At 35.7% G+C, this 21521-nt stretch overlaps 1 protein-coding gene across 5 annotated transcripts in view; it reads left to right on the top strand.

Annotated features, from left to right (window-relative positions):
• The window catches only part of LOC109106517 (vacuolar protein sorting-associated protein 13A-like), a 65172-nt gene that overhangs the window by 23685 nt on the left and 19966 nt on the right, over positions 1-21521 (top strand). For all 5 annotated transcript variants that reach the window (XM_042730223.1, XM_042730221.1, XM_042730219.1 and 2 more), the window contains 30 exons: positions 4578-4720; positions 5077-5278; positions 6302-6416; positions 6595-6731; positions 7385-7517; positions 7591-7708; positions 7808-7952; positions 8802-8886; positions 9032-9201; positions 9394-9550; positions 9806-9885; positions 10549-10608; positions 10726-10912; positions 10995-11111; positions 11193-11296; positions 11779-11946; positions 12370-12677; positions 12813-12960; positions 13045-13186; positions 14122-14243; positions 14349-14518; positions 14916-15139; positions 15535-15863; positions 16062-16415; positions 17830-17931; positions 18012-18164; positions 18266-18524; positions 19811-19971; positions 20188-20291; positions 21018-21303. In XM_042730223.1, the coding sequence (XP_042586157.1) occupies positions 4578-4720; positions 5077-5278; positions 6302-6416; positions 6595-6731; positions 7385-7517; positions 7591-7708; positions 7808-7952; positions 8802-8886; positions 9032-9201; positions 9394-9550; positions 9806-9885; positions 10549-10608; positions 10726-10912; positions 10995-11111; positions 11193-11296; positions 11779-11946; positions 12370-12677; positions 12813-12960; positions 13045-13186; positions 14122-14243; positions 14349-14518; positions 14916-15139; positions 15535-15863; positions 16062-16415; positions 17830-17931; positions 18012-18164; positions 18266-18524; positions 19811-19971; positions 20188-20291; positions 21018-21303 (4983 nt within the window). The remainder of the gene's footprint in view (positions 1-4577; positions 4721-5076; positions 5279-6301; positions 6417-6594; positions 6732-7384; positions 7518-7590; positions 7709-7807; positions 7953-8801; positions 8887-9031; positions 9202-9393; positions 9551-9805; positions 9886-10548; positions 10609-10725; positions 10913-10994; positions 11112-11192; positions 11297-11778; positions 11947-12369; positions 12678-12812; positions 12961-13044; positions 13187-14121; positions 14244-14348; positions 14519-14915; positions 15140-15534; positions 15864-16061; positions 16416-17829; positions 17932-18011; positions 18165-18265; positions 18525-19810; positions 19972-20187; positions 20292-21017; positions 21304-21521) is intronic.

The raw sequence follows: 21521 nt of genomic DNA, 5'->3' as shown, positions 1-21521 counted from the left end.
AGTTACAAATGCATCATATATATGCATGTGTTGTCAGTATGTTTCCCTATTACATTAGTCTAGTTACCACTGTTTATTTGCATTAGTTAAGCTCTAAATGCTAATATTAGGGTGTATGAATGTATCTCTGGTTTAATATCTTCTAAATTTTCGTACTTGGTATCAAAATGATCTGCTCTTTATTCCTCAAACCATGATGTACTCTGTGTGATCATGAAATGCATCATACTATTTGTACCATATTTTGGGTAAAACTAGACAAGTTAATCACGCCTGTCATAAAGCATGCAAATGAGGTGTCACAGGGACAAAGAAACACTTTCCCGCCGAAACTATACGCCTTACTGGTCAATCTATCCAAAATGGGTGTTACAGGGAAATCAGATAAAACCTCTTCCACACCCAAAAAGTGGGCTTCACTTAACCTGCGGTTCCCTGGAGACACCCATCACCTTGGAAGCCTTGGGACTCCCCGTCCGATCTTCTGGCAGTTTTCAGCAACTTTGTTGATTCACTTCGGAGCAGTCAACCCATGGATGAAATGACAAAGGTTTCACTCCTGACAGGATTCAACAGGAATCTACGCATTATCAGGGAACTACACTAACCTTTTCCACTGGTGGCACTTGCGCTACTAACTTTTTCAGTTACTGGCGCAAAACATGATTTGGTCGCACAAATTATTTATAGTAAGCCGCTCTGGATAATAATGAACAATAATCAAACTGTATTGCATACAGATGTGCTTTTTATTTTACTTGCCATCTTTTAAACCACATGCCTTCTTGTTTTCTTTAACATTAAATTTGGTGAAAGGCATTTCCTCTTTGGCTATATTATAAGCTACATTGAACTTAATTATCAATTCAGATTCCTCACTTGCTCGGTTTGCTAAATCTTGACACCGAAATGCAGTGGGGAGTGCTGCTGCGTCACGGGATATGTATCTGTCGCTACACTTTGTGTGCTTCATACTGTCATTGTGAAGTTTCAATGATTCATGTTTGAATTGTTTTGACGCAGTTACAAATTTGGACAGTTCTGCAATTGAAGGCCCACAGAATTTACAGTACACACAGTGCATTGCTCCGTCTTGGTACCTTAACCACTGGTATTCTTCGAGCCACTGGTGTCGAAATTCATATGTCCATATCGTTTTTCCCGCATGTGCTTTTCCTGGCGAATCCTTCTCAGCCTCATTATTCTCACTCACAGGCTCCGTTTGACATGTCGAATCGACATTAAGTGATGGTTCTGTTACACTTGAACTTCCCTTCTTAAAATAGGAGTCAATTGTCCACTTCATTTCAACATGTGCAGATTGTAGGCTATTTTGAGATATATATGCGATTGCTGCGTGTGTCTTAACGAGAGGTATTTTTTTTTAAATCAACGTTAGGCTACGCCTCGCCTACACCATTCCGGGAGGGGGCGGGGGGGTCGCGGGGCTGAAGCCAACTTGATGTGTTGAATGCTCAGAGCACGTAATAAAACGTATTCTTAAAATACACATTTCTGTTTAAATAAATGCTCATAGTAAATCATAGCATATTGCCTAAAACATAAGGTAGGTACAAAAATAATCAGTGATACATTTGTGGCCCAATAAAAATTAGGGTCGCAATGGCATTTCAAAAGGTCGCATATGCGACCATTTTGGTCGCAGTGTAGTTCCCTGCATTATACATGCACCGGGACACTTTACTCAGCAACTACAGAACCAATGCAAGTAACCGCTTGTTAACTATTTAGATGCGCTTTGAGCCCTTTTAATTTAGGTGATGAGATTCTTTGATGGTTCTTAACAGGTTGTGATTTAGTTTATGAGTAAATACTACCATGACTCCACTCTCTTGCGCGCAAGCGCTCTCTTTCTCTCTCTCTCTCTCTCTATCCATGCCTTCCTTGTGTTGGCATCTATGTTTAATGTGTGTATGTTTGTGTCTAGTCAGATGTTGCATGTTCCCCTGTAGTGTAGTTTAATAAACATCCATATGTATTCACACTTGGTTGTCTGTGTTTGCTGCTTACGGGATGAGGTCACTTTAATGTTCCGGTTTTGTTACATGCTCTGGGAGCAATGTATTAGTAGTAAAATTATTTTTCGTGGCCAGAGAAATCATTTTACTTAGAGTCAATAAATGATTAACACTGTCCGCCCTGCGGACAAACAAATCATTTTATTGTACTATTAATGCTATAATGCTACAAGTATTTCCTGAAGATGAATATAAATAATAATAACCCATTATGATTAATTATGTTCATCTCACTTTGAGCTAATTTGTTACAGCTCACTCTCAATCACCTGCGCGGTTTAAAACACCAAATAGTTATGCTATGACAAGTACAGCGAGTCTCTCTCTTGCTCCACCCATGCACGATAATATCGTGTATCGTCAATCTCACGGGCTGATTATATGACGATTTGAAAAATTACCATATCGCCAACACTAGCTTTAATATATCATTATTAAGCAATCAGACTTTCATCAATTCGCTAAAAGAACATATAAAGGAATTTCTTGAAATTAATATGAAATGTGATGTAGATCCTCAAATACTGTGGTAAATAACGAAGTGTGTAATATGAGGATTCTGTATAGCTTTTTCTTCCACTTTGGCAAAAGCGAAAATTCGTCAGCTTTCACAATTAGAAAGTAAAATCCAATCATTACAAAACCTTCAAAAACAACATTTTACTGATCAACGGGCCACACAATTGTCCTCCTTGAAAGAAGAATATGATTTACTTTCACATTAGTTTATTTTGCATAGGACTAGGCAAAAATATTATTTCGAATCGGAGAGACCTAGCCACTTACTGGCTCTTAGGCTGAGGGAATGTGAGTCCAAAGCATATATCAGCGCAATAAAATCATCAGATGGTCGAGTCACCACGAACCCTACGATGATCAACGAAATACTCAAAGATTTTTATATAAATTTGGATAACACTGAAACATGATTTATATGATGACCAAGGCCTTTGTTTGTTTCAGGCATTAAGAATTAAGTTTTGTTTAGCAGCATCATAATATTTTGTCTTTTTTTAGCTACGTTCTGCTCTCAAAGCATATGGAGTTCCTTGGACATCTCCTGTTTCCTCTCATCCTATGCGAGATTGGATTGCACCATCTTCTGGTCGACCATTTGTTTCCTTAATATATAATAAAATTATTGATCGCATTACAAAACCTCTTTCTATCAAATCTGTTTGGAATCGGGAACTATCTGACCGACTGGGAGAGGGTGTTGTCTAACCTCAGTTTAACCTCTAGAAACTTGGGTCATCGTCTTATACATTTCAAAGTTATTCATAGAGCATATATAACTCTTTACAAAAGATTCGAAATGAAACTACAATCAAATTACAACTGCCATATCTGTAATACTGTGTCATCAGGTACTTTTCTTCACATGTTTTGGGAGTGTCCTATTGTCAATAATCTGTGGACACGTAAACTTTGTTTTATCCAATTTACTACAAATTGATTACAAGGGGTCAGCTGAGTTTATGTCTTCTTGATGATTCTGGCTTCTGTATAAGCTCAGTGCAAAAAAGAATGTTGTTTTCTGGTTTTACAGCTGAAAAAAAGACAATAATACAGAACTGGTTTACACCACACATGTGTGGGAAAATGTATTGGATCCATAGTCTTCTTAAAATAGTAGCCTTTGAATGTACAACAGCAATAATCAATAAGGCCAAACCTAGTACTATTGGTGTTTGGCAGTGTTTTTATTTTTATTTCTTTGAAAATACAGGATTGTATTTCCTTCTCTCTCTCAATGGAATATGTAAATTGATTATATGTCTGTTGTTGTTGTTTTTGAGTTCTATCCGGAATGCATGTTTTGATGTTATTTGTTATATGTAAAATACTAATAAAAAGTTGATTACAAAAAAAAGATGCATTTAGCATTTTATCTAAAATAGAAATCATTTGTAACATTATAAATGTCTTTATCATCACTTTTGATCAATTTAAAGCATCCTTGCTAAATAAAAGTATTGATTTCTATAATTTTTTTCCCAAAACATTATACTGACTCCAAGCTTTTGAATGGAATAGTTTATAATGTTACAAGAGGTTTTTTATTTCAGATAAATGCTAATCTTTGGATCTTCCTATTTATCAAAGAACCCTGAAAAAATGTACTCAACTGTTTGAAATATTGATAATAATAATAATGAGAGCTGTTTCTTGAACAGCAAATCAGCATATTAGAATGATTTCTGAAGGATCATGTGACAGTGAAGACCGGAGTAATGATGCTGAAAATGTAGCTTTGATCACAGGAATAAATTACATTTTAAAATATATTAAAATGAAAAGCAGTTATTTTAAATAGTAAAAATATGTCACAATACTACTGCTTTTGCTCAATTTTGGATCTAATAAATGCAGGCTTGGTGAGCGGAAGAAAATTCTTTAAAAAATGATCCCAAACTCCCAAATATTCCAAAAGTAATTTTAGCCTTCTTGTATAAGCGGGACATTCCAGTCCATTGAAACTATACAACTTAGGTTCATGTAAAGCATCACACTCCTGACTTATATTTTTGTTTGCAGTTTGAAAATATGAAGATAAATTTCCAGCTTAATCGCCTGTCTCTGTCAATCAAAGAGAGCCGAGAGAAGGCGGAGATAATCAAACTGTCAGTCATTGATCTGAAAGCCATGCTGACTCAAAGACCTGCGGCCCAAGCAATAAAGTACTGTGTTCTCTTCTCAAGTCCACTCATCTCAGACACTTTTATTTATTTAACTTGAAGAAATTTTCTGAGTTTGATTCAGCTTAATGTCACATACTTATAACTTGTTCCTTAATTGTGAATCAAGCACAAAATTAATTTACAGTAATGCACTCACAATGAAAGTTGATGGGGCAAGACATTTGAATTGGAAGAAATCTTGCAGTAACTGTCACATGATGTGCACAAGATATACAAGTTGCACATTTGGTTTTTAACCCTGCAGAATGTCTTGCCACATAGACTTCCTTTTTTGTTGGTCAGAACTCTTGTAACCCAGAGCATGCGGTTGTGTGACATAATGTTTTACTTGTCAGGATCTCTGCTCTACTGTCATCGTTTGAAGTGTCAGGTCTCCCACGAGGCAAGTCGGCCCCCATCCTGCTGTCTCCACGTCATGTGGAGGGGATGAAAGATACGACTTTACTGAACCTCATGTTTGAGACGAACCCACTGGATGCCAGTGCAGACCAGAGACTCCGCATCGAGTCCCAACCACTAGAGATCATCTATGATGCTGTGAGTGTGAGGGAGCATGTCTCCATGACGCTTTTGAACCCTTTTGACATATAATATTTTCTTGAGATTAAGTTAATATTTCAATAATTTAACAACACATGATGCACGCTGATGTTGGTTAATGGTCACATGACATGCATGTAAAAATGATAATAAGATAAGTATTTTTACAGTATAGGGCTGCATAAATTGATCAAAAAATTATATTTTGAATATCGTCATGTATATTGTCATATATGGCCATAGCAATTTGAACTGCTTTTTGTGAACACTTAATTTGAAAATGTCTTTATTTTTTTGCCCACAATAATTTTTTATCTGCCACAATCTGATGCCAGTAGAATTTTAGAAATATCGGAAAAGTAGAATTAATTATTATTATTACCTTATTTATAAACAAACAACAAAAAACAGAAAAGACTGAAAAAGACAGAAATATATGTATTACAACTGTAATAATACAATTGTACTCTATAGCAAAAAATAAAATTTGATATAATAATTTTATTTCATTCTGCAAGTTACAACACTAATATTTATGTCAAATTATTCACTTTCAAATGTTAAATTCCTAAGGTTTTATTTTGGGGGAAAACTGCAGGAAAGTCTCTTTAATTCTCTCGATTACAGGTTTAGAAACGCTTCTTGTGACAAATCGGGTAAAATGGGTCCTGACCCATGTTGCGTTCACGTATGCACGCTACTCAAGTGACTCAAACTTACAGCCGATGCAAAGATGTTGTTTGTGTGGAGCAGCATTTACTGTAAATCCACTGAATCAGGAGCTGCTCGCATGTAAATGAACACACACCGTGCATTAGAGGGCATCAAAGCCTTTTGGGTTTGATAATCATGCTAAACCATGTGCAGACCTCTATATTTATTTTATTGTTTTCATTTTACGTTTGTATTATATGAATAATTAATACTCACAAGCCCACTGCAGTTCCAACACAAACCCCATTTGAGAAACCCTGCTGTGAATGGATAGTGTATATTAAGTGTTGTTTCTTCTTTTTGTAGATGACAGTGAACAGTATGTCAGCTTTCTTCATGCCTCCAAAAGACCTGCAGCTGGATGAACTGACCAATGCCACGCTCATGAAGCTGGAGCAGTTCAGAGACAAGACCTCCACAGGTGTGTGCCGATTCACAAGGCATACATTTGTTTGCTACATGCTTTCCTTTCCAGAATTGGTGGTGCAGTGTGGATCAGACAAAAAATCTCTCATAACTCCCGATTTCCATGTACCTTTTATAATCTGTGGTTATAAAATAGTAGCTTGTACTAAAACAGTGATGTTCATTGTACACAGGACTCATGTACATCATTGAGACTCAGAAGGTTCTGGATCTGAAGATAAACCTCATGGCTTCATATGTCATTGTACCAGAAAATGGCTTTTATGACCCCAAACACAACCTTGCCATTCTGGATTTGGGTCATTTCCAGGTAAAAACATGTCACTGTCAGTGCACATGGTTCTTTATTCTTTTAAATCATAATTAACATAGGAGTTTTAATAAGCTAGGTTTCAGTGAAGTGGTTCAAATAATTTATATCAGGCAAAACAACAAACAGAAAGATATGAAATATGAAATCCCTGTTTCTTGGGAATTGTTTCCCAATGAGCCATACTTGTTTTTAAATCAGGATTAAGAGAAGAAAAAAATCCAGCAAACTGCCAAAACTTGGTGTTCAAAGTTGGCAAAAAAGAGCTTTTCAAATGTGGTCCAGCACCCCCATGAGGTGATAAACTGGTCCACAAAAAATAAAATAATTAAAAATGTATTTTTTTGGACTGTCAAGAGTTAACTTGTGTACTGGTTTTTGATCATTTTTGTCACAAATCATTAAACTATTGACAGCATCTACTGTATGTATTGACAGCAATGGCTTTTAATAAGAGAATAGTAGTATATCTACATATGGTTTTGTGAACATTTATTTTGATGTCTTTATAATATCACATTAAATACATATATATATGTCGTGCACAAAATATACATGAAAATACATGGTTGCCTTAATATTCTAAAAAGGCCATTACCAATGAGGGGATGATAATGTTTAATTGGCTTAAAGTGTTTGTTTGTTGTGTGTAGATGTCGAGTCAGAGCAGATCCGACCTGCCTCAGCTGTCTGCGGGCAGCAGCACTATAGAGGACATCATGTCTCGAGCTTACGACAGCTTCGATGTCCAACTCAGCAGTTTACAGTTCCTCTACACCAAAGCAGGTGCGCAGACTTGCACAATGCTTGATATAATGTAGACTTTACAGGGCTTTACATGTGCTGCATGTGTTATCAGGTGGTGACTGGAAGCGGGCTCGTCCCCTGAGACAGTCTGCTTTTCACATCCTGGAGCCTGTGGACCTGAAGGTGGTCTTCAGCAGAGCCATGGTGGTGACAGACTCACGAATGCCTAAGTAAGCAGAGAATTCCCTGTCTGGTGTGAATGTGATTGAACTGTTTTGTGCAGCACACATTAGGCATTAAAATATATGTATCTAATGTTTTTAATTCAGGTTTAAGATTTCCGGTGAGCTCCCTCTGCTGTCTCTGCGAATCTCTGATGATAAAGTGCGTGGTGTCCTGGCATTGCTCAGCAGCATTCCACTTCCTGAAAGTCGCCCGGCAACCCAGACTAGAGTGCCACAAGTTACACCCAAGGTAGTTATAAGAATGCTTATGGGTGTGTCTTCCTAGACAAATATAGATATGATTGTTATTGTCACTCGACAAAATTGCCTTTGGTTCTTAATTGTTCAACTGTAAATAAAACAATTGAATGCAGAAAATAATGGGTACGGATTATTGAAATTAAATTATATTGCTGAAATAAAATCATGTATTATGCAATAAACAACAGTAGACTTTGAAAATGTTGCAATTAGGAACTAAAACTTAATCTGCTGTCATCGTAATTTAGTATAATTTATAATATATTATATTATTTATTATTAATATTTATTATTATTTATGTTTTTAATTAATTTTGTTTGTCATTTTTATATTTTTTTTTCATTTTAAATTTTAGTTGTTTTTTTATATTTCTGTTTAGCTTTAATTTAAATTTATTTTGATTGTAGTTTTAGTAATTTTACTTAAACTCCAACTCATTTTATTTAAGTTTTTTATCTAATATTTATACTTCATTTTTTTCAGCTTTATTTTAAATAATGACATTTATTTTTAATTGTTTTAGTTAACATGGAGTCACAGTTATTATCTCATGCCTATAAGTTTAAATATTAAAGCTAATTAAAAAAAGTAAATAAATAAAAACCAATTTCAATATTCTCACAACAATTAAAATCCGAAGGTCAATTTAATGTTAATCTTTCTTTTAATAATTTTGTTTTTTTTTAATTCACAAGCAGATTTGATTTGGATAAATTTAGATCTAATTTATTTGGACATATTTCTATTTTGCTTGCATTTATCCACCAATGTTGTTGAGAATTGTTTTGTTTTTTCTTGCAGCTGTGTGATTTTTTTTTTTGTGCTTTTTTACATTAGGCCTCCAAACGAGGGAACACACCTCAGCTCACCCCTCGAAGACCAGCCATAGATGACCTGCGTGCATCCATCATATATGGCTCAGGTCAGATGCACCTTCACACAAGCAGATTCACAGTGAGACAGTGTTACGTTTGCATGACCGAGTGCCACATCAGTGATACAATATAGAGATCTACTCTATAAATCAAATATTATGACAATAAAACGCTGCCTTTGATTTTTTTTAGAGGAGGAGTTGTTCTTCGATGCCCCTAGTTCACCGATTGAGGATCTGCCATTCTTTGAGGCCTCGTCCGACTCTCTGCAGGGTCCAGCCTCTGATAAGCGTCTGTCCATGGTGCTCAAAGACCCCAAGAAGAACATGACCGAGTTCTTCTTGAGATTTGAGATCAACAAGGTCTGATTATGCTCTTGTTTATTATGTTTAACTATTCTTTTTATATAAGTTATATTTAAACTATACCTTTCTTTCCTTATATAGATGATAACAGATAAATGTGTATATACTGTATGGTTCATTTAAAATGATCTCAACATTTCAAGGCTTCTTTAATCAAAGTGCCATTTTCCCTCCTTTGTTCTCCTCTAGCTTTCCATTCAGCTGTGTCGCTTGTCAGGCAAACAGGAAGTGAGCGTTATGCATCTGTTCATTGATGGATTAGGGACAGAACTCAAACTTCGTACCTTTGATATGTCGTCATACACCTTCCTGCGTGAGATCTGCCTGGAGTGTTCAGAGTACTTGGGTAAGTGCATTGCACACACTACAATTATTGTGTTACAAAAGATTTCTATTTTATATAACAGCTGCTCTTTTAAACTTTCTGTTCATCAAGAGTCCAGAAATTTTTTTATCTTTGTTTCCACAAAATATTAAGCAGAGCACAACAATTTTCAAAATTGATAGTAATAAAAAAATGTATTGAGGGTCATATCAGCATATTAAAATGATTTCTGTATTAAACATAAAAGTTATAAGCTCTTTCTGTATTTTGGTGAAGATTCTGAGGACAAGAACGTTCACCTTATCACCACTTTGGATAATACTGAGGAAGATCTGCTTACTTTGGAGTACGTCAAGGTAAATTTGCTTGATCATGTTTACGTGTCATCCTTCTTTGGGTCCAGGTTTGTATAAGGGCTGTTTAAGCATCATCAAAATGTTCCACGGTTCTGTACATTGTGAAGCATCCAAGCAGATCTCTCTGGCAGAGTTTTCTTGGTTTTGGCTGAGTCTCAGCTGGTGGGTGTTAAAAACCTAGTGGGATACCGCCTTTATGAAGGCCAATTTATATTTTTAGCTTTAATAAGCCAAACATTAACTCAAACTTATAGCTAATTTTGTGACTAATTTTGCATTACGGTTCTGCTCTCAGTCAGGCTCTGACAGCACAGATTTAGAAAACCTATTGATGTATAATATCAATTTATTATTTATTCTATATATTATTTCATTACTTAGAATAAACATTAACTGAAGAAAAATAAAATATTAAAATGTAAACATTTATTTCATCTAGTTGCCAAGGCAACATTTCTTATTTTCATTTAGTTTAAGTAAAATAACTAAACTTAATAAAAAAAAAAACTTGTCAAAAAAAAAATACTTTAAGTGAAATAAAAAAAAGAAAATCTAAAAAAAAAACTATAATAGTATATCAGTGATACGAAATAACACTGATATGCTTGTATCAGCAAAGTCCTATATGTAGGACTATTCTAATAATACTCTATTCTTTTTCAGGCGGACAAAAATGCACCAGATTTTAAAACTATGTATAAAAATACAGAGCAACTAATCAAGGTAGGTTTTGAATTTGTGTATAGATATTGTGAGCAAATAATGTAGGTGAGCTTATTAATTGATCTGTGATATTTGTTTATTTTTGTTTGATTTGTTGAACTATGGTCTTTGCACCAGGTGAATTTCTCCTCACTGGATGTGCACCTGCACACTGAGGCACTCCTCAACTCAATAAATTTCCTGAATAACCTCCTCCCACCACTGAAGAAAGAGGCACAAGAGGAGCAGCCTGTCCTACCCAAGGAGGAAGAGGAGGAAGAAGAGGAGGCAAAAATAGAGGATTCTGCTGTTACCAAGAAATCTTGTACGAAAGTTCATTTTGTGTGGTTCATCTTTTGATTTGTCATGGTATAATTTTAATCTCATATAATTGGCTTGTTCTTCAGCCTCTAAGAAGTCAAAGTTTGAGGATGTGGTGAATTTGCACATCCGAGCAGACCTCAGCTGTCTGAAGGTCTTCATAAGAGGAGAGAAAGCCAGGATCTCTGAGATCAGCATAGAGGGTAACACACATTTCTGTAAATGCACATAAACACAGTAAAGTTAGGATATGCTACAGTACTGCATGTTCTCTTTTACACCAGGGCTAGTTTCTGAAGTTCAGATGAAGAAGAAGTCCATAGAGATTCTGGCTAACCTGAAGAACATTGTAATTTTGGATTGTGACAAAGAGGCACTATATAAAAAGGTAGAAAGTGCTGTACTTTCAAGGATTAATAAGTCATAGAATGGGAGCTAAATTGGCACAGTAGAGAACTAACACACATTTTTATATTATTGTGGTTAAAAAGTGTTAGTGTTAGAATTAAAAAACAATAAAATCATTTCTTTTAACCACAAAACAAACAATTTCATGTTTAACATTCTGTTTAAATGGGCTAAAGTAACAGTATTGTTTTTTAGATTATACAATTCTTTAAAAATGTATATGTATATAGAATTGTATATTTTTTGTGACATTAAGGAGATTGATTAAAAAAAATCTTTATGCTCATAAATTTATGCATGAACTATGGTAAAAAAAAAATGCTGCCATATTAGTACCAACTTACTGGGCTAAAATATTATTGGGATTTGTAACTTTTTTAATTTAATTTTGTATTATGCATTAAAAGGTGAGAATGTGAGTTGGAATTGATTTAAACTAATGATGGAATGATGATGATATAGGCAGTGTCCATCGCGGATAAGGAGGTGTTTGATTTCCGCATGATGAACTATGTGGATGCAACAGAGGGCGACGCCTACACAGACATGCACATTGTGGACACCAGTGTAACTTTGACTGTGGGCTGCATTCAGGTTATCTTCCTCAACAAGTTTGTGTCCTCAATCCTGGTAAGTTTTCATTTCTCATTTACCACTGCATATACCATTTTTCCTATAAAAAGAAAGTTAGTTGAGAAAAATGAAATAATACTTATGCTAATAGTTATCATATTTATTTTGTTGCACCTATAAATACTATATGTATTTAAAAAGTGGAGCGGTCCTAGAACTGAACCTTGGGGGTCACCTACAGTTTCTTAATAGAAACAAATTGCTGCGCAGTTGTTTTTATTTATTTATTTATTTATTTTATTTCATCCGTTTTTCAGTATATATTGTTTTCCATATACTTAAGTGTCACAGCAAATTTGGGAATGATCGTGTGACTTTTTAATTTTATTAGCCTCTGTTTGCATTTATTTTAGCATTTATTTGTCTGTTGACTAATGATCTCTCTCTTCTCTCTTCCTATCTTTATTTTTTGCTCCTCAGGCATTTATTAATAATTTCCAGGAGGCTAAAAATGCATTGGCAGAGGTGACGGCCCAGGCAGCAGAGAAAGCAGCCACAGGGGTTTTGGAGCTGGCAGAGAGAAGTACACGTATCTCCCTGGATGTAGACATCAAAGCTCCAGTTGTCTTCCTCCCACAGTCCTCTGTTTCCCAAAATGTCATTGTGGCAGATCTGGGTTTAGTGACTGTAAAGAACCACTTTGAAATTGTCTCCTCTCCAACACACACCAAGATCCCCCCTGTCATGGACATCATGGCTGTGGGACTGAGTGATCTTAAAATGTACAGGTTAGTTCAGCATTTTTTAATAAATGTACTTGTTTGAATTGATGAATGAATGAATGCATGTGATTTAATTCAGCCCTGAAATTATATTTCCATTGTTTGATTAATGATGTTTATAATATTTCTTTATTATCCCAGGACCACATTCACTGATGGACAGTTTAGGAGTGAGATTCAGTTACTCAAACCAGTCAACATGGACCTGTCAATCAAACGCAATCTTTCTGCCACCTGGTATCACAGCATACCTGACATCCAGATTAATGCACACCTCAAACCCATGAGTGTAAGTGCACATTTGTGTTTGTTTCCATGTCTGACTTTAGGTGTAGGGGATATTGCAGCTAACGTTAATGTGCATTTTTTGCAGCTGATCTTGAGTCAGGAGGACCTAACTATAGTGCTGAAGACTCTAAGTGAGAATCTGTCTGAGACTTCTGAAGCTCCCCCAGCTCCATCCAGCTCTGATAAAGGAGACGTGATTTCTACCAAGGATTCTCAGAGTTCTGGAGGTATAAACTACACACAAATACAGATTGTGACATTTTATTGATTATTAATACATCAAGCATGCTTTCTGTGTACTTTCTGTGTCTTTGGATATCCTGCTGTCTAAGGATTAATTTAGCATCATTCTACTAAAACTGCTGTAAATAATGTCATAGCAACTCCATATTTTATAAATAAAAATTGTTTGTACAAAAAAAGAACTTTTTACTCACAATGTAAATATATTTGATTGTAAATTTAAAGATTTAACAATATTAAAAAAAATACATTTCCATTTATTAATGGTTTTAATGTACTTTCGATGAACATTAAAACTTTTACATTTAAATTTCACAGCATTTTTAAGCATTTTAGCATTTTTTAATTTAAAGATTTAACAAAGAAACACTGTATTACATTGTTTGCTCATTATCATGACATATACAGTATGTTTATATATATTTTGTTTTTCTTCTGTTTATGGATTCCTGCAGGGAATGTATTTTTGTTTTTCTTCTGTTTATATATATATATATATATATGTATATATGTATGTATGTATGTATGTATGTATATAAAATATTTATATACTGTATAATGTAACATTTAAAATTGTTATTATTTTACATTTTAACCAAAGATTCAATCTGTGGTATTAAAAGTATGTAATTTATTCATTTACAAAAAATCATCACATTCTAAAATGTATACAATAATTGTGAATGATTTAAAATAATAGTCAGAAGTTGCAAAATTTTAATTTAAAGCTTGAATTTAAATTTAAAGCTTGAAACCTTTTTTGTAATAATTAGCACAGAATTACTCATGTATTTATTAATATAAACACATTTCCCAATTCAGGATTTGGATGTCTTGGAGTTCACCTGGTTTTAAAAAATCATAAACAATGAACATGTATTTTTTTTTTGTGCGTAAACAGTTTTTTATTGTGTTGTAGGGAACACTGTTGTGACCGCAGCAGTGGTGGAGGGCCAGAAAACAGGCAAACTAAAGAACACTCTGAAACTGAACTTCAAGTTTGACTCCATGACACTGGTCCTGTACAGCCCAAACAACGAGGTGACATAATACACTCAATTCATTGTAGATCAGAGTGATTACATGTGAAACCAGGTTTAAATATTTAGTGTTCTGGTTCAGTTGTTGCAATCTGTTTGTGTACAGATCCAGTTATCAGACTCCCGTGATGAGAGTTTGAAGTTGGCAGAGTTCACGCTGGGCACCATCTCCACCGCTGTGCACATGTTCTCTGACAGCTCCATGAAAGCCTCCCTCAAACTTACAAACTGTCTGCTGGATGACAAGAGACAGAGGGTGAAAATGATCACATCCAGGTAAAACTCACAAAATTCACAACCCACTAAAAATGCTTCAGTTTGTGTTAAATCATGTTTTATGTGTACAAAAGTCCTTCCTTCCCTGTACAATTGACATTAGAGTCATTTTCTCCTAGCTTTAACAACTAATCGATAAAATAAAAAATCATCAGTTATTTCACTCTGTGCATGAAGAACATCTTTATCTGAAATCACTAATACTGTAACATTTGTATTTTAAAACTTTTTTGCACAAAATATATGCTTGGATATTCATTAAATTGATTAATCAAAGAAAGAACCAGCTGATTAATTGACTATTAAAAATTATTAGTTACAGCCTTATGGTAAATAAAGTTAGTCATTCAGTCACTAAATGTCATTAACTGTATTCCCTGATTTCATGCTGCTTTAGGATGATGGCGATGCGTCAGGGCAGGGAAGGTGATGTGATGGTAGACGTGAGTTACCGACAAGGCCGGGACGGCACTGTGCTGGACACCCTGGTTCAGGACCTCTATCTGTGTGCCAGTATGGAGTTCCTGCTCACAGTAGCTGATGTCTTTCTTAAAGCTATGGCAGATGGCTTCTCTGGTCCCCCTAAAAACAACAAACCTGCCAGTTCATCTAAAGACCCAGGTTAGTGTCCACACTTCAGTACCATATTGATAAAGACAGGTCTTCTTCAAGATAATGTTATTAGACTTAAGATAGTCTTAAATCAAATTTAGCAATTTTGATCATTTTGTTGTCTGAATATTTGAACAGACAATATTTCAAATGAAAGAACAGATCAACAAAAAAAAAAAAAACATGTTCTAGCTTCATGCATTCTTTTTAACAACACTTGATAAAAGCAACATTTTGAACTGGAGATTCTAATTCGAAATGTGAAAGACAAATAATAGCGCTCCCATGCCGCATAAAAGTGAAAACATGGAATGCCGTAAATTTGTCAATGGCAGGGAAGCATTGTGTCATAAATGATAGAAAATTCTATCAGTGGTGAATCAATTGTGTCTTTCCTTTTATAGCGGCTGCTGTGCCAGTGGTTGCCAAAACTGAGATGAACATTGTGGTAAAGAATCCTGAGATCGTTTTTGTGGCTGACCTCACACGTGCTGAAGCTCCGGCTCTCGTTATGACGACGCAGTGTGAGCTGGTGATGAAGAACGAGCCCAGCGGTCAGTCGATGATGGCTGCCATTTCAGACCTGAAGGTGGTGGCATGTCCTCTCCTGCGAGAGAAGCGGGAGCACAACGTGACGACGGTGCTTCAGCCCTGTCAGGTGTTCTTCGAAAGCAACCAGTCGCCTACCAGTCCTCAGACCATCAAGCTGTCCATCAGCTCCCTCACGCTCAAGGTGAGGTTGAACATGTGAAATTGTTATCATTTCCTATTTTGAAGTCGTATTGACTTAAAGGGATAGTTCACCCCCCCAAAAAACTAACCCTTTAAAGGTATAGCAGCAAACCTGTTTTTTTTTTTTTTTTTTTATTCTGAGGGTCAGTGAAAGGGTATAAAATCATTTAAAAAATCTTCTCTTTTCCTGTTCCCTAAGGTGTCTCCCATCATCATTAACACCGTTATCACCATTCAGTCAGCGCTGAGCCCTGCCGCCGAGACCCCTGAGGAGCTGGAGAGTCCTGTGCCACAGGATCTGTGGGAACGTCGCAACCTGCGAGACCTAAAGCTCTGGTTCCTGGAGGAGGAAGAAGAGAAAGTCACCCAGTCTGTCATTCCGCTCGTTCCTCATGGAGAGTCTCTCAAAATGAACATCGACTCCATCTGCCTGACGCTGGAGGCCGGGGTGGGCCATCGTACTGTGCCCATGCTGCTGGCCAAAGCCTCGTTCCAGGGAGACGTGAAAAACTGGAGTACTCTCATTAACCTGCACTGTCACCTGGACCTGGAGGTCAGAGAATATTGTAATACGTTGTATACGTATCCAGATCATGAAACTTTAGATAGCGCAGGCTGATAGGCCCTTTAATTTATTACATAGCATTAGCTCATTGGCATATTCTGCAACTGATGAGATTGCTTGCTCTGCATCTAAATAATCTAGTTCAGTTTTTACTGTAAACTTGTCCTGCTGTGTCTATTTGAGTTCCTCTGAAGCACTCCACCTCCCCCAGCACCACCTGTCTAGATCTGCTATTAGATTTATGTATGCATATTCATGCAGCAGCAGCATATCTTACATGCTTACAGCAGTGTGTCTGAGTATCTATTGGCAGTAGCAAGTCCATACTTGCTCTACAGCACCTGTGTGTAGCAGATCTAGTGCAAAAAAAGACCAAATATATTAACATTGTCATATACATTAACATACTAAAACTATTCTGAGTTATCATGATTGATTTACATTTATGCATTTGAGAAATGCTTATCTGAAGTTGGTTATAGGCATGACATGAGTAATCAAGTAGTCCTGGCTAGGGCTCAATGATCAAACAAAATAAAACCAGAGTTATGATATGGCTTAGCGTCATTTATCAAATTGCAAAGCCTGAGATTTAACTAAATATTATTATTAGGTCAGTTTAATGCGTTAACTTAATTAATTAGTTACAAAAAATAACGCAATTAAAATATTTTAACCCAGTTAACGGACTTGCCCCATCCCAGACCTGTATATCGTACATTTCATACAGTTGACTGTTGACAAATATAATGCAGGACAACAACTCCATCAATGTAGTTATGCCCTAAAAGTCTAGATATTGGTGCAAAAATGCCCCGTATGTGTTTTTGTCTCATATTTATTTCATATGATATCAGCAGGGAGAGCAGTATTAGCTACACAAGTGCTGATTTTGCCCCAAATACCATGAGTTCAAATGTGAATTTAGACAACAGTTCAGTAAATAAGAAGTTGATATTGTGTTATATTTTAAACACAATATTATGTGTTTTTGCTCAATTTTGCAAAGAATATATTACCTTTAAAGCCAGGTGTCCACAGTGCCAATGTAAATGCAAAGTGCTGCTTTGCTTTTAATTACATTTAATTCTATGTATGTTTGCCTGTTACATGTTATTATACAAAGAAAATGACACACACTTTCACATACAGAGGAACTTTAATCTTATTATCTTAGTCAGCAGAGTCCCAGTGTCAAATAGTGTCAGAGCCATTTTAACTACTTTGCTAGTCTTGGAACTTGTACTTTTAATCTGTGCACCATTTTAACACAACTCTCATGGCGTGAGACACTGAAAAAACAGTGAAATGCGACATTAATAAAATTAATTTAATTAAAATTTCATTAAAAATTTATTTACATTTTTTTTTGTATCCTATAACGAGTTGTTGTTTCCTGTAGGTGAATTATTATAATGAGATGATGGGTGTATGGGAACCATTGTTGGAGCCGCTGGACGATGAGGAAAAAGATGGCTTCAGACCATGGACTCTAGCAATGAAGGTTTCCTTTCATTTCATGCCTAACCTGTTACTGACAGAACGTTTCATGAGTTAAAAAAACAAATAATGTACTGTCTACAGATGAAGAAGAAGCCGGTTTTATATTCTGGAGTATCTGATGAGGTGGACGGCAGTGTGCCTGACTATAAAACGGTCATCAGCTTCATGAGTAAAGACCAGCTTAATGTCACCCTCTCCAAGTGCGGCCTCCAGATGCTCAGCAATCTAGGAACGGTAAGAGATTGAGATGATTGCAGTGTGTTGAGATGGTTAAATAGGGCTGTCTTTCTCTTACAGGTGTTACAGACGAGTGATTTCTTCTGTTTGGTTTGCAGGCATTTGCAGAGGCCACTAAGCAGACCGCTGAGTGCTTTCAAACAGACCAGGCTCCGTTTGTGGTGAAGAATAATTTGGGTTTGCCTGTGTCAGTGCTGCACAGCGAAGTGTTTAGAACCATCGGTAAAGAGTCCAAAAATCGTGTGGTGGAGCTCCAGGATGGAGAGAGTCTGAATATGGACTACACCCTCACCGCTGAGACCAGTGACCAGTTCTCAGCCATGACCAGCCTCAGTGCCAAAAACTACATACAGCCAAGTAAGACTCACTTAACCGCGAGCTGGTTGAAAATCGATTCAAAAATGTGACAATTAAAATCGGTTGAGATGCTAAATAAATCACGATTCAGTCAGGGGTAGGAGTTTATATGACTGCTGTCTGAGGGGAACTAATTGTCTTTAGAAAAGTTTAGATGGTATTTTTTCTTTTCATCTTGCCTCTGTATAATGCATATTAAAGTTAATAAGTGCAGCGTTTCTTTGTTTACAGCAGAAACCAAGGAAACGCTTTAAGCTCCACCTGCTGGCAGAGAGTGAATCTGTGTCTCGTCTGCTGTTTCTGTTTCATGCAGATTTTTTTATGTATAATTTGACAAAACTCAAGTCAAATCATTCTATTTGTGCTTCAGATTTCAAAATTATACAATCTAATTTAGATGAAAAACTGCTCATATTGAATGTATGCAGCATCTTTGTTTGGATCATGATTAAAATGCAGTGGTTGCCTCTAATTTAAATGGAAAGAGCACAGACAAAGCCTTATTTAAAGAGACTTATTTTATTTGTGTTAGTTATTTATTTGATTTGGGGCTTCTTTTAAATTTTAAATTTAGTTTTGTTATTTACATTTACATTATATTTAAATTTTGTAATTTAGCAGATGCTTTTATCCAAAGCAATTTACAAATGAGGACAACAGAAGCAATAAAACCAACAAAAGAGCAATAATATGCAAGTGCTATATATATAAGTATATTATTATAGTGTTATATTTCAATTTCACAAAGAAACATGCAGCAATAAAAGGACACATTTAATTTATAATTTGTATTTAATCTCATTTTGTAAAAAAAAAAAAAAAAAAAAAAAAAGTGAATCGAATCGTGACTTGGGTGAATCGTTACATCCCTTATAACAACCCATGACCTATATACATGACCTTTATGAATATTTATCACAAAATTACTAGTACACTCTTAAAAATAATGTTTCCAAAAGGTGGTTTTCACACCAATGCAATAAAAGAACCATTATTGGGTTCACTCAGGTCTTAAAAGAAACATTGTTTTTTAAAAACTTTTTGATAATCTAAAGAACTTCACTATAAAGAACCTTTAGTGGAATGGAAAAGTTCCATTAATGTTAAAGGTTCTTCACTGAACCATAGATGCTAATAACGAACATTTATTTTTCAGAGTGTGTACAATATAAGCATCCATGGTCACACTAACGAGTGACAGATTACCTGAAATTAATTTAAACCTGCATATTTTATTAATTTTATAGTTATATAGCTATTTTTCTTTTCCTTTTCCTCTTCTCCAGCTCCAGTTGGCCACACTACAGCAAGTGTGATTCCACTAATCAAGACAGGACGGGACATGTACAGCGTCGTGCACCGTGACTCAGGTGTCACACGCTTCTTTGTCTGTCAGATTAACACCGTCGAGGGAAGCAAATATGTCAAGATTCGCTCTCCTTTCCAGGTGGATATATTTAAAACCTACGCACACACACATATACAGCAGACCCTTCCCTTTAAAAATTAAGCCAACACACATTTTTGCACTGAATTTGAGAGAGAATTCTGTAATATACTCTTACATAATCAAATTAGCGACAGTATTTAATAAATGGGAATTTTATTTTATTGTGGACAGACTGGTTGTTGATGCTGTTATTGTTTTGTATTGATTTTCTAGATTATCAATCACTTTTCGGTGGCGTTCCGTGTTTATGAGGGATCTGAGTGTCTGGGCATCTCTTTGCCTGCAGAGGAGTTCTGTGTGCCGCTGGGCTCCTACAGGTCCGTTACAGCTCAGGACTATCTGTTCACTTCACTTCACATACACTCCGAAAAACTCCTTCTAAATCAGTATTTATGTCTAGATTAATTTACTTTGAAAGCAAACATTTTAAGAGTTCTTTCTAGAGAATAGAATAATAAATGCTTGTCACAGTTATTATCTTTTATAATTATTAGGGATGTCCACTGTAACAGTACCATATTGGTTATCTGCCAGTTTAAGAGATATCTTAATTTATTGGTCTCTGTTTATATTGGCTACAAATCAGCCAATATTGGATATTTACATATGCATGCTCATTTCTCCTATTTAAAAATAAAATGTATATGAATTTTGCCATATCTCACCTTGTTTATCTTTAAAAACAACAGTTCTCAAAATAAGTATTTCTTTTTCATGCTCTACATTATAATGTGATGCCTAAATGTAATTTTTATTTTTTATTAAATCATTTTATTTTAGCATTTAATATTATTTGATTTAGTTGTTAATATACAGTAATAATAACATTGTTAATTAATATTTAATTTTTGTTATAGTTTTAAGTTTGAGACAGATAAGCGTTTTTAAAAATAATGGTGAAAGTGAGGATTAAAAATATCCATGAAAAGCTAAAATATGAATTATATTATAGCTTGTATTGAGCCTAATCCATTCTTTCATCCTGCATATGTCCCTTAAATATATATTTCGCCATTTTCAATTTTGATTTGATTGTTTTGCAGGGCTGAACTGAGCCTGCAGCCTGTGACTGAAGGCGAGGAGCAGTACGACCGCTCCGAGGGTTTCTCTTACACTGAGGTGATTCAGAAGCCCGGAGAGTGTCTGGAGAAAACCTGCCATCATCATGGAGACAACGCCCAGATGCTGAAGGTCAACATGGTTCCTGTTCCAGACGCTCTGATGTCACACAGCACTGAGGAGGAGTATGACAAGCCCATCATTCTGCACCTGTGGCCCACCGTTCTCCTCCGCAACCTCCTGCCGTACCCCATCACCTTCAAGATAAAGGTACAAGACCCCTTACAGTCCCTCTCCACTGAGTCAGATATGTGTTTTTTTTTAAATGCTGGATTAAATGCAGTAATTCATGGACAGGGGATGCATTTTACAGCTGTCTTTATTATGAAATAGCTGCTGTTGGAAATTCCACCCCAGTCAAAGTCTGCTTGGAGTTTCTATAGAATATTATGTTGTTTTGCATACTTTCAGGTATGTAACAGGTATTA

Source organism: Cyprinus carpio, chromosome B8 (assembly GCF_018340385.1).
Source record: "Cyprinus carpio isolate SPL01 chromosome B8, ASM1834038v1, whole genome shotgun sequence".
Taxonomy (NCBI): Eukaryota; Metazoa; Chordata; class Actinopteri; order Cypriniformes; family Cyprinidae; genus Cyprinus; species Cyprinus carpio.
Note: the sequence above shows the minus strand (reverse complement) of the source record. Positions and strands in the feature narration are given on the sequence as shown.